This window comes from Cibotium barometz, chromosome 58 (genome assembly GCF_041138505.1).
Source record: "Cibotium barometz isolate CiBa-2024 chromosome 58, ASM4113850v1, whole genome shotgun sequence".
In the NCBI taxonomy this organism is placed as follows: domain Eukaryota; kingdom Viridiplantae; phylum Streptophyta; class Polypodiopsida; order Cyatheales; family Cibotiaceae; genus Cibotium; species Cibotium barometz.
In genome coordinates this window covers 1,932,837-1,946,827 of record NC_141103.1, presented here as the reverse complement: position 1 = coordinate 1,946,827, position 13,991 = coordinate 1,932,837, and the positions used below count along the sequence as shown (strand labels likewise).

General features: G+C 42.4%; 1 protein-coding gene across 1 annotated transcript in view; it reads right to left on the bottom strand.

Annotated features, from left to right (window-relative positions):
• LOC147605793 (Transducin/WD40 repeat-like superfamily protein) overlaps positions 1–13,991 on the bottom strand; it is a 156,014-nt gene that overhangs the window by 78,102 nt on the left and 63,921 nt on the right. The window contains exons 7-14 of the mRNA XM_086792959.1: positions 5,418–5,516; positions 5,104–5,220; positions 4,894–5,009; positions 4,638–4,737; positions 2,907–3,268; positions 2,431–2,752; positions 2,039–2,244; positions 1,687–1,905 (exon numbers count right to left, since the gene is read on the bottom strand). Coding sequence (XP_086649085.1) covers positions 1,687–1,905; positions 2,039–2,244; positions 2,431–2,752; positions 2,907–3,268; positions 4,638–4,737; positions 4,894–5,009; positions 5,104–5,220; positions 5,418–5,516 — 1,541 coding nt within the window. The remainder of the gene's footprint in view (positions 1–1,686; positions 1,906–2,038; positions 2,245–2,430; positions 2,753–2,906; positions 3,269–4,637; positions 4,738–4,893; positions 5,010–5,103; positions 5,221–5,417; positions 5,517–13,991) is intronic.

Below are 13,991 nucleotides of genomic sequence, written 5' to 3'. Positions count from 1 at the left end.
AATTTACTGTGTCAAGGAGTCTTGGGCCGACTGCAAGAGGCTTTTTGGAAGTTTTTTTTCCTTCTCTCCCTTCTCTCTCAAAGAAAAGTTCCTTATATTAGTTGAGAAAAGGTGTAAGCTTAAAAGGTAAGTACAACGTTCGAAGTTCTCGTGAGGCATAACACAATGAAATACAAGAAGGGGGAATCTCCCTCCATGGCTGGCCGCCCTCAGAAGAGGTGGGGAGGGGGTCTTAGTGGCGCCTGTAATGCCAACCTAGACTAGAGTCCTCTCCAGTGAGGAAGGGGCCCAGGCTCCAAATATGAGGAAGGGGCCCTGTATCCAAGTGTGGAGAAAATCTGCTTGGCATTGCTGCATCCAGCCTGATTCACTTGTCAAAAGCTCTTGGAGCTTGTGTATAAGGTCCATCCAAGTGGAGTGGATGGTCTTCGCTTTGTGCGATGACGGAATTTGATAACCTGGAGCTCGCTGATTATGCCAGACTGCGATGATGCTAATAAGCTCCTATCTTTGCCAGGGAGACACCCTGGCCAAAGAGGTGGGGATGCCTGAGACCCAAAAATGGTAAGCTTAGGTCCTAAACACACACTGGTCTCCTCAAAGAGGAGTGCCAGAATGGCCTAAGCAATTGTCCCCCAGGTGATGGTCCTGTGCCTGCTGGCTCAGTGGTTAACAAACAAAGAATCCTCCACCAAATCTGTTGCACCTTTGGGAATCCCAAGGAAATGAACGGAAATACCATGAGTCCACTGGTTGTCATGGGCGTGGTGAGCTTAGGTGATAAACCTGCGCGGCCTCCTCAAAGAGGAGCGCCGCAATGGCCCAAGAAATTGTCCCCCAGGTGATGGCCTAGTGGGTGGCTCAGTGGTGAACAATCAAAGAATCCTCCATCAAATCTGTTGCACCTTTGGGCAATCCCAAAGAAACGAGTCCACCAGTGAGTGGCTTCCATGTGTGTGGTGAGCTTAGGTGCCAAATCCGTGCTGGTCTCCTCAAAGAGGAGTGCCACAAGGGCCCAAGCAATTTCATTAGAGAAATATTCTCCCACACCATATGACTTTACGCCTATTTTGTGCATATCTTTGTCTTTCTTTACATTAGCTTTGAAGCTCTAAAAGTGAGTAAACACTACACTTGCATGATCTTGAATTTCTTCTAACAAGATAAGCAAAATTCATTCATGCAGAGGTCCTCCCATTCTATCTTTCAGTGAAAGCCAAGGAGCTGTAAAGGCCACTTCCAAAAGACCCATACAAAGAGGATTATCATACATACCAATCGAACCCTTGCATAACCACATCAGTCCCTTATACTAGCTACAGGTCTTGCTTCTTGAGCATTCAGTTACACACAATCTGATGCTACTCCGTTCTCAGATCCTAGGATAAATTTAGAGGTGCATGATATTGCTCCTTTCGCATCTTACTCAATAGGTAAAAGGTGAGAGTTAGCATAGGCCGCGAGTGTGTGTGAGCGCATACACACCCCTCCATGCATACGAATGCAAACCCATGCATGCGCGTACCCCAACCCTACCCCCACACACACCCCACCCCTATGCATGTGCTCACAAACAAATGAAAGACAGATAGTAAAATGTTTTACAGACAAGCAAGCATTCTATATGCATTCCAAAAATCTGACCTACTCATAACGAAGAGATTTGGTTCGGGTCTATAAAATTACTCTATTGTAGTTGCAGTTGCCAAAAAGAGCTGGCGACGATGCCAGACACCACCAGTAGATCCTGCAATTGCAACATTTCCCAAGTAGCGGTATTGTGGTCGAAGAGAAGATATAACAATGTATTGTGGGTATGCGAAAGCACAGTACTCCACAGTTTGGTCCCATGCAGTCCATTCTGGCTGAGGAAGTAAGGCACCCACTGGTTTGAAAGTCTCCCAACTGCAGGCAAATGTGCTGTGAAAACCGTGTACAGTGGCCACATTCTCCATTTAAAAACTCAAGAAGTGCATAGATTGCAATAAAAACATTTCAAGCGTTGTAGAGCATGGTCAGGATAAAGGGATTTCAATACCTGTACAACTGAAAGTTTGATGGTGTTTCGCCCTTGCCACCAAGCAAACTTCCATCTTCAATGCTAGAGAATGTAGGGGCAACACCTGACAAAGATGCAGCCTGGGCAGCCGATACTGCTGAGGCTGCTGCAGCATTTGAGAAACTCATACGTCGTGGAAATTTGTAAGCTACACCCAGAAGGGAACCTCCTTGAAGACCAATCACCTACATAAAAAGCGCGTACTTCACATTTAGTCTTGTTATGATTATGCATAAATTTATGTGCTGCTCCCTTGTGCAAAAATGCTTCTAAACTATTGGAACATAAGAGTTCATGTCCCACATTCCGCAGCAAAAGGTCTTCTTGACTTGATATTGAAATTGAAACAAGGCAAGGCATCTTAGGATTACCGGCTCAGCTCGCCCTTCAATAGCTCTCGTCAACTGGTTTGCACTTCCATCATCTAGAATAATCCGAACTTGCACGGTAGCTGATGCTGCTGCAGTTGCAGCTGCTGCAGCTGCAGCAGCAGCCTGGGCTGCGGCCTCTTTTGCTTTTCTACCTTTTGTAAGCTGGGGCAATCTAGGAACCACAGTAGTTTCTAGTAATGCATAACGCTCTTTACAAGTATCCCATGCAAAGTATCTTGCGGATCCAGAATCAATTATGGACCAGTCAGACACTCTATAAACTGAAAAATGTGGTATCTCAGGCCATACCACAGCCACGTGCCTGCAAATTCATTTTGATGATTATAAGCAAAAATAATAGAGCAAGATTTAAGGCAGACAATTCATTCCAGGGAGGAAATATTTGTAACTTAAAAAGCTGCTTGAAAGCACACATGTAACTAAAAGAACAGAAAGAAATTGATACAAAAACATACTTTCCAGATTTGCTCACAGAGAGGCAAGAGTAAACATCCTGAAGCACGTTGGCTACATGTTTCTTTGTCTGCTTCACTTGAAGATGTGATACCTCTGAAGATTCATGTCGAGGACGCATTGTGTCTGCTACTGAGCCTGAATTCCCCACACTTAAGTTGAAGGGTGTAGAAAGTTGAAAAGAAAGAAGCCGTATCTCCTTCTCCACTACAAAAGCTGCAGTGTGCTCCTTGCTTCCAGATGGGGTTGGAAGCGCAACAGCAGCCGGAAGCGCTTTAGCATCAAACTCACTTAGGATGACACCTAAGTTGGTTCCAGTTGCAACAAGATGTGGCTGCAGAGGATGTACCATCATGCAGTAGCACTACATCAAGCAAAATACATATCATTAAAACAGAGTAATGAAACAAATTGCTGGGTCATACCCTCCAGTTCAAAATAACAAAGGCATGTGCTATTTAAAACCCCCTTGTCGTGCTGTAGCTGAATCTGCATTGCATATCTAAAAGATTCAAAGAGAACAAAGAACAAGAGCTGCTGAACAGACTTTGAACATAGTTTCCAAAAGCCATCAAAATAGACTTCATACCATTCTTGAGTACGTGGCAAGATTACTAAAGTATAACCAAAAATAGTAGTATAAATGGTCAGTCAATTTGGCCCCAATTAGACATAATTAGATCGAGTAGAAACTTTCAGTTAGGTTACATCAGAAATACCATGGAGGAAACACAATGGTTGTTTAAATGAGATAGCATACTTTCAACCAATACAAAGGTGTGGACAAGGAACACAGAGGCACCTGAGACCTTGAATCTGATAAATCAAAGAGAATTCCACCTGTCATACATCCAAGTGGAGTGGAACCGATCCTCTTCATGAGGAGATAGTGCTTGTGGTCAGGTCCTTAGGGAATAAAGAGGGCAGTAGTACGGGCTCGCACATGCACACGGAATAATTGGGAGCAGGTACAGTCTCAGATAGGGCACGCTGAACCTTGTCCTCTGGTACCACTGTTGGTTTAGGGTTAGATTAAGGTTTAGCGATAAAGCATAGAATGAGAGTGAACTTGTACGATGCACACACACAATAATGAGATAAGATACAAAGTACAAGATGTGACCTTTAAAGGTCACTTACACACCATAAGGGTGTGTTCACACAAGAGGGAAAAAACCATAAGGGTGTGAGCCTCCTTTCATGTACTTTATCATTTTGTTAATTGTTCTTGAACCAGGAACACAAGCTGATGAATCTGTTACTACTATGTGCTGTGCATCATCAGAGAGTGGTGTGCCAGTAGGGTTGCTAGAGATGCTGAATAGGGTTGCAAGTTTGATGCACTGTGGGTCACATAGACGTGACATGTTCTAAAACTGGCCCCTCTTTCTAGGAGCTATTGCAAGCTTCCTGATACAAGTACCTCTCCTCTACGGAAAAGCTTCTTAGTAATACTCATTTAATGATTCGGCCTCCTTAAAATCTGAAGACCAAGTCAGAGAAAAGCTCATATGGTTTTGGGGCCAAAAGAGAGATGCAGGAGGGAGATAGAAAGAAAGCAGGTTCAACCCATCATCATGCAGACCACAGAATGCAAGCCAATACTTATCTGGAAATGATTCTCAAAGGGATAAACCGGTAAGTGCAACGGTTTGCAAAGATCTAGTCATGGTCTTGTTTCCATAGTCAATACTCACAAGTGCAAGCACCCAAAAAAAAAAAGATCCCCGTACCTTCAGCTTCTTGTTAGGAGCAAGAAGACTAGGAGGAACTTGAGAAGACAGATCACACAAAGGTCTTGTAATAGCTGTATAAGTTGAATGCTGAACAGCCCTGTAACAAATGTAATACAGCACTAGAAAAGATTTACATGAACACAAATGCAATGTCTTCCTTCAAAAGAACCAATTAAAAGCTTGGGTCAGACTTTAAAGATAGAGATTCAAATTCTGAAAAACTAAACAATGGAATGCACTGGTGATTACTTACCAAATATGAGAATCCTTTACACATGTAAGAATATCAAGAGCTGGAGCCCGTGGATGACACCACGAGGCTACACTATGACATGCAACCTTGGCTACAGGTTTTATTCGCTTCAATTCCTGAAACAAAGAAAGAGAGATTATTTTAGCACAAAAACTTGATAAAAATTCAAATAAGAAGTATACACCTATATAAACTATTGGCAGAATGCACCTTGAATGATACTGTGTCCCAGACTGCAAGTGTTTTATCTGCTCCTATAGTGATGAGTTGTGGGGCACCTCCAAGAACTCTAGCAAGTTCAATAGCATAGACACCTCCATCATGGGCCTTTAGCATTAAAATAGATTAAGTTAGTTTTGAATCCTTGGTCAAGCTGCTCAAAAAGGGTTGGTTCAATAATCTCAGATAAAATTTGAAGCTTCACAACAAAATGGCTAATCCCAAATTTTGAATGAGCAGCAGTATAAAGCAAAATATTTGAGATCTTAGCAATTGCAAATTAACTAAGAGTAACAAGTTTCAACCTTGATAGTTTGTTTCGGGGAGATCTCACGTGAATCATGCAAATTCTCTGCTGTCCAAAGAACCACCAAACCATCACTAGCACCAGATACAAGAAGTGTCTGTTGACATCACATTTCAAAGACCAGAGTGAGCCAAACAGATAGGCTGTAAGCCAGCAGATTTAGAAATGGTTACTATGCAGCTTGAAACATTTTAAATGGGAAATTTCAAATAGACTGCCCAGAGTGAGGTATCAAAGGCTCAAATATCATTGTAAGTAGATGGCCTTCCACAGATTTAAAACATGTACTCAATGCCAAATACAGAACAAGGGAGGGAGAGGGAGCGGCCTACAAGACCAATGACGATACAATATGTACGCGTAGTGAAGTGAAGATGCCTTCGCCCTACGGCATCTCCTGAATTCCCAATAAAAGACAATGACAATGTAAGACAAAAAAGAAAACAAAAACTGTCAATTATGACCAATAGACTGCCCAGACTGAGGTATTGAAGGCTCGAATATCATTGTAAGTACATGGTCTTCCACAGATTTAAAACATGTACTCAATGTCAAATAAAGAACAAGGGAGGGAAAGGGAGCGGCCTATGAGACCAATGACGATACAATATGTATGTGTAGTGTAGTGAAGATGCCTTCACTCTAGGGCATCTCCTGAATCCCCAATAAAACACAATGACAATGTAAGACAAAAAAGAAAACAAAAACAAAACTGTCAATTATGACCAAAAGCCAATGGTGGTGCTACATGTCAGTCTGACAAAGCCACATGAGGACCTCTTCTTGCAACAGGTGTAACGACCAAAGCCGTGCCTAGAAAGGTATGTGTACTGGGGGGAAAACAAGGTACCTTCAAGGGTGCGAGACAAGGAGACCAGCCAGCCTGCAGCGCTAAACCATGAGATAGATTCTTCCTCTAGAAAGTTCTGATTTTATGGCCATCCACAAGTAAAGTTCTCACAATATGGAGTCACACACAGAAAACACATAGCATATATAGATTCAAATCTAAAAAGCTTCAACTGCTATGAATGAGAACATGCCAACTTTGTATCGAATTCCTTGACTGTTCACAACAAATCCCAACTGCCAATGAGTGTTTGTAGTAGGGTAGGGCACACACACGAGTGTGTGTGTGTGGGTGTGTGGGTGAGTGTGGGTGGGTGAGTGTGTGTGTGTGTATTTTTGGGATGATTTGAAAGAAGTCCTCTTGCAAATGATCAATGTTGCCTGGCAAGAAAATCAGTTGCCGCACTCTTGGAAGCATGGCATAGTTTAACTTGTGCCCAAAAAACATCTGTGTGACCATATGTCAAATTGGAGGCCTATTACTTTGATGCCTATAGTTTACAAACTCATTACCAAAATGATTGTGCATAGGCTTCACAGGATACTGGATACGGGACTTCATCCTCATTAGTATGGGTTTGTGCCGCGAAGACAAATCCATGACAATATATCCAATGCCTTGACTGCAATTGAATATGCTAAGTATTCGCATCAAGATGTGCTTATATTGCAGGTGGATATTGCTAAGGCATTTGACAATGTTCAATGGGATTTCATCTCTCAGATCATGACAAAGTTGGGGTTTGGTCCCAAGATGGCAAATGCTGTTTACTGGCTTTATTCTGGCTCTACTGCTCAGTGCATTCTTGGCCGCCATCTATCTCGGTCATGGATATTGGGTCGATCAATTAGACAGGGCTGACCTCTCAGTGCTCTCTTCTATGCCATTGCGACCCATCCTCTTTTGATGTATCTTGATCATCTTACAAACACAGGACAGATGACTGGTCTCAAAATCCCAGGGGCTACATCTTTTTTGGCACAAGCATATGCTGATGATTCCTTCTTTATGCCACAGAATTCTTCCCGGGAAGTTCAAATGCTTATGAACACTCTTTCATTGTATGGCTTGGCAGCGGGATTGCATGTCAATTTTGACAAATCTAAATTACTTCCCCTGAAACAATGTGACTGGCATTCTATTCTTTGGCCGGGTCAGGTGGTGCATTCCAAAGATGTAGTCATGCATTTGGGATATCCCATAGGATGGCATATCACCAGGAAGCAGCAGCTAAAATGGATCTTCCAAAGACTTCAACATAAACTGGAATACTGGAAGATTTCTACTTGGCCTCCTCATGTCACGCTCAGAATAGTACAGTCCATTGTAATGTCCTATGTCCAGTTCTATTTGCCTTTGCTACATTGGTCCTCCAGGGATATTTCAGCCTTTATGTCTCAAGCTATGGAGATGTTATGGAGGACAAAAACTGCTGTGAAAGCATTGAGACTGATGAAGATGGAAATGGTGTGCTCTCCTAGGATGCATGGTGGACTTAATGTCCTCAATATAAGATATCATGTACTTGCAAGGAAGGCGACTATGATGCATACTTTTTTCCGCCAACAACAGCCATGGACTTGTATGCTAGCATCCATGTGTGTCAACATGAGGACTTGTGCTTATGGTCATTGGATTACTGATCATTGGGAGGTTGTCATTGGGAGATTTGTAGGGAAGATACCTGGCTGTCCTTTCTCTACTGCTCTGATACTTGACTCGAAACAAGTACTTTCTAAAGTCAAATGGGCTCCTGATAATTGCTCGGGGACAAACTCAATGAGGAAAGAAAGTATTCATTGGAGCGCCATCTTTGACATTCCACTCGCTTTACAGGAACCTGTTCGGGCATACAATCTCATGAAATTGGGAATTAGATACATACATGATGTGGTAGATGATCACGGCTATGTCTTATCTTTTCCTTAGGCCACTGCTTCCTATGCATTGGGAATGCATCATAGGTCTATATGGAAGAAAATTGCTGATTTATTACATCCTTTTCTACCTGTTCCTCCTGTGGCTGACACAGACAGGCTTACGGATTGGCAATTGCAACCCTCTGCTACATGCACTAATCCTGTTCCTCTTCCCGCCTTAACCTCCATCAAAGCTTACAGGCTTCTTCAGCCTGCTCCATGGATTCAGCAACATGCTAATTCTCTGTGGCATATAAGGAAGCCCCTCTCATGGTGGCAGAAGAATCTCGGGATGTTCTGGAAGTGTAAAATGCCATTGAAACAAAGACTTTTTCTTTAGAGATGTATGACAGGCACATTGTCAGTGGGGGTCACACTTGCTAAACGTCGCATTGCACCATCCACATGTTTAAGATGTCAGGCTCCTTCAGAGACTGTTCTTCATTTGCTTTGGCACTGCCCGTGTTCTAGGATCCTCCTCAGGAGAATTTCAGATTATCTTCGGCTCCGTTTCACGAGTCACAGATTTGGGAAACATTTCTAGCTCTTTGGCAAATTTATGAGGTCTTTGTCTCAATACTCACTATTTCTCTCTTGGGTGAGATATTGGGCTCTTTGGACAATCTGGAGTGAGCATAATTTGGTATACTTGGGTCGGCAGATTCACAAGTCATATGAATCTTTCCAAGCCTCAGTGCGGCAATCCTTATATGATGCCTGCCATGAGGGTGATATGGATGCTTCTTGCATAGAGCTTTTCTTCTTATGTTTCTGATCTTTGGGATACTCTCCATTTCGGAGACCTCCCATCATGTAAATTTATGAGCATATAAATATATTGCACTTGATATTACCAAAAAAAAGAGTGTGTGTGTGTGTGTATGTGTGTGTGTGTGTGTGTGAGAGTTCCAATACTCTAGTGTGTGTGTGTGTGCACGTGTGTGTGTGTGTGTGTGTGTGTGTGTGTGAGAGTCGCAATACTCTAGTGTGTGTGTGTGCGCGCGTGAACCTGGGGATCCCCTCTATACGCACATTTACTCTGCCTTCCCATCGTCTATCAGCCCCTTTTCCTCTCTTCCGCGTCCTGTGTGCGCCTGTACGAGTGTGTGTGCGCGCGCGGCTGTGTGTGTGTGTGTGTGTAGTGTGTGTGTGCGCGCTTCTTCTTGTCAGTTCTTCGCACGCCATCCTCTCTCCCCGTATAGCTTCGCCTTCCTTTTCAGATTCAGTTTCGCTTCTGCAGATTTTCTACAGTTCGAAATCAGTTTCAGATTTCCAGTGTACAGAGCTTCTCTTCATTCGCATCAGCAAAAGTCAGTTTCAGCATTCCAGAAAATAGAGCTTCTTTTTGATTCGCATCAGCAGAAATTTTTAGGTTACTGTATACAGCATACAGCTTTCATTTTTTTTTAAAAAAAAAGTTGTTTGGCAGTGTTGTACAGACTCTACTCTTACAATTATGTCTGAGACTGTTGTGACCTATGCTCGCCGGGATACTGCTGCAGACAGTAACAAGAGGCAGCATACTGCAATTGAATCTATCACCATTAAGCAAGATTCGTCGGATGCACAGTTTGTATATGAGGCTTTATGTGAGGACTTTGTAGACAGTCGTGTCAAATGGAAGGACCCGCCTCCTTCTTTCAGTTATAAGATTAAATTGCCGACGATTGTGTCTCCTCTGCGTAGATACTCAGAAAAAGGGATTATCCTCTTCTTTTCGGGCAAAATGCCTTCTGTGCAAGAAGTAGCTCAATGGATTCAGTCCATTCTAGGTGGACCCTTTGTAGATGGAGTTCACTTTGCAGCAAGGGGTTTTTATGATGTATTACTGTCTGATGGTCAATATAAGCAGCAGATGCTTGAAACTTCTCCCCTTATGTTTGGTATACAATTGGTACATGTGTTACCTTGGTCCCCGACCAAGGACTATCAGTCCTTGATTAGGCAGCGTTGTCCTATTTGGGTCGAGGTCGTGGATTTTCCGGAATATTTGAGGGAACACTTGCCAGGTATAGCAGCCACTCTGGGCAAAGTGGTTTGTGCACCTCGTCCTACAGGAAACAAAAACAGATTTTGCATCTTGTGGGATACGGACCATGAGCAACCACCTGCAATTGCTGTTGAAGTAGAAAATGTGCGTGGCATGGGTGCACGTTATTTCAAATTAAATCGGGGAGTCTTTGCAGGTGCTTGTTTCACTTGTCATAAATTTGGGCATATGGCTTCTGAATGTCCTTCTCTGCTGCATCCTCCGCCATTATCTGCTGTACCTCCCATTTCAGCGAATGTGCAGCCTACTCAAGTTAAGGAGATACCAACAAATCAAGCCACTCGAAATACTCAAAAGGAGAAAGAAAAAGGAAAAGCTAAAGTTATTCCACAAGTTGTTTCTTCTTTGGCCGTGCCTAATCAACCCAAGGATAAACGAAAAGATAAAATATCTTCGGCTGAATGGAAAACTCCGAAAAAAGCTACTATGGTTCGTCGTGCTCCCATTCCTTCACGTAATTGGACTGCATCTGCCACTATTGCACAGTCTTCCACTTCTTCGACTATGCTTTCTAGAATATGGTCAGATGTAGTTCGAGGTGCTTCCTCGAGTATGGATGCCGATGTAAATGCTTTGGATATGTGTGTTGATACGAATATGCATGAGTCTCTCTTGATTCAGGGCGAGGGCTCTCTCCCTGACTCAGATGCTGTTATGCAGCATTGATTTTGGCTGGCTGTTCACTGTATATACCTTTGTACAGATTTGATGTTTGATGCTCCTATAAAATGTCTCTCGTACAATATTAGAGGACTTTGTGATCCTGGTAAATTTAGGTTGTTTTGGCACTATGTACATAAAATGCAACCTCATCTGGTGTGTGTGCAAGAACACAATCAGCATACCTTAGTGGGTCAATCAGGTCACTTTGCTGGTTATGATATATTTTATGCGGGCACTCAGCATTACTCAGGAGTTTTTATGCTTGTTAAGCATGATCTGCAACCAATGTTGGCCTACAATGATTCTGCTGGCAGATGGATGGTCATTCAATGTTCATTGTATGGACAAATTTATGAATTTGCAGCAGTTTATGCGCCACAAAGCTCAGCTGACAGGGCAAATATATGGTCGCAAATGTTGGCTTATCCCTAGCTCCATAATGCATTCCTTTGTGGAGATTTTAATAATGCTCCATCTCCTGAATTTAATTCCACTGGAAGAACTCATATGCTTGGAGCTGAATGCAGAACATGGAATGATTTGCTCTCTTCCTGCAATATTCTGGACCTATGGCAACATGTATTCCCTCGTCTGCAAGGGTTTACCTTTAATCACAATGCTTTTCCGCATATCTGGACACGTCTGGATCGCTGGTACTTGTTACATGCAGACCAATATGATGATTTTGTTTGCAAGCTATGGATTGATCGCTCCATGTTACTCTCTGATCATTCTCCTTTATGGTTAGGCCTTTATTTTGATATGCCACAGGATGTTTCTATTCTTCAGAAACATAGGCTGTTGCTTTTAAACAACAGTTATCTTGTGCATGCTGATTTCAAGGAAATGGTTTTCCAAGCCATTGAGCCTTTGCCCCTTCAAATACATGAGGATATTGACATTGCTTGGTTTCAATTTGTTCAGCGCATGCAGGCTGTGATCTGTGATTATGGTCGTTATTACATGGCCGACTTGCGGAATCTGATCTTGCAGGCTAAAGAAACATGTCAATCTATGGCTGATCTTGTTCAGTTTCGGGTTTTAAATACCAATGAATAAGAATCTTTAATGCAAGCTAAGCACTTCCTCATGCTAAATGATCAAAGAAAATTGCAAAAATGGTTGACACGTTCGCGACATCGAGCTATCATAGATAAGGGTTGCTCTTCCAAAGATTTTTTCAAAAATCTACATGCTTCAAGACAAAAGGAATGCATCAGAAGGGTGAAAAAATCTGATGGTCAATGGACTCATTCTTTGTTGGAGCTCTCGTACATTGCTAGTCAGCATTTTGCAGCTCTTTTTGCTAAACCGCCAACAACTTCACCTGACATACTTAATGCTCGTTATGCTTTATTGCATCATGTTCGGCCCATTATTTCTCCACAGGATGCGTTGGAATTAGAATCTCCGTTCACTGATATTGAACTCAAAGATGCTTTGCATTCAATGGGTCGATGGAAATCTCCCGGATGGGATGGATTGACAGTAGAATCTTTCCATGCGTTTTGGCCTCAGCTAGAACAATCATTGTTGTATATGATCAATGAAGCTTGGGCAAATGATGTACTACCATCTTCTTGGAAAGAAGGATTGGTTAAGCTTTTCCCTAACCGAGATCTTTGTGAAGCTTTTTCTGATTGGAGGCCCATTACTCTTATGCCCGTCATCTATAAGCTTCTGACTAAGATGTTGGCAAATCGTATTAAAGGATTTTTACATGATGGTTTGCATCCTGCGCAATATGGTTTTGTACCTCGCAGGCAAATCAATGATAATTTGGCTAATGCTTATATTGCCATTGAATATGCCAAATACACTAAGCAGGATCTACTCATTTTGCAGGTTGATATTGAGAAAGCTTTTGATTCTGTGCATTGGGATTATATAGCTATGACTATGAGTTATCTTGGTTTTGGTGCAAAGTGGCAAAATATTGTGTATTGGCTCTATAATGACAGTGATGCTTCTTTGATTTTGAGCTCTTCTCTATCAGATTCTTGGAAATTGGGACGTTCAGTTCGCCAAGGTTGTCCGCTTAGTTCCTTGTTGTGCCACACATCCTTTTCTTTGCTACTTGGATTTTTTGCAAGCTACTGATGAATTGCATGGCTTACAGCTTCCTGCTGGGCATACTTTCCTGGCTCCGGCTTATGCTGATGATTCTTTTTTTATGCCCAAGAATACACAACAAGATCTTCAAAGATTAATGGAGGCTTTGGAACTTTTTGGTCTGGCTGCTGGTTTGAAAGTAAACTTCCGTAAGTCTACCTTGCTTGCGCTTAATGTACAGCAATGGCATCATGTATTGTGGCCCGGTGGAATACCTCCTGGTGGACATATCGTTCGTCATTTGGGTTACCCTTTGGGTTGGCAGCTGTCATCTTCACAAATGATTCAATGGGTTATGCTAAAATTGAATCGCAAAATTGATTATTGGCAGCTTTCCACTTGGCCTCTTCATGTACGTCTCAGGATAGTGCAGGCTATTGTAATGGCTTACATACAGTTCTTTCTTCCATTGATTATGTGGAGGAAAGCTGATATAGATCGGTTTATCTCTGGCAATGGCAATTGTGTGGAAAACTCAACATCGTAAAAAGGGTCTTCGTCTTTTGTCAATGCCAAAGATGTGTTCTCCAAAGATACATGGTGGCTTGAACATATTGAATATTCATTTTCATGTGCTTGCTCGTAAATCCACTTTGCTGTTGGAATTTGTACAACAGCGCCAGCCATGGGCTATTATGTTGGGTCATATGTGTATGTCAATGTCTTTATCTGCTTTTGGAAAGTGGACTGTTACCTATTGGGATGCAATTTTCAGCCATTTCGATGGAAAAATTGTCGAGTGCCCTCTTTCATCTAAGTTGATTTCTGCCTGGAAACAGGTTACGCAATATCTTTTTTGGAATCCTAGGCTTAATGGGCAATCTTCTTCGCTTCGCCTTGAGAGTATTCATTGATGTACCCTTGGCTCTACGTGAGCCTAGGAAGGCATATTTCCTTTCAAAGAAAGGAGTTTATCTTATTGATGATGTTTTGGATGCTAGTGGCCATGTGCTTTCTTTTGTGGTTGCCGCCAGAAAA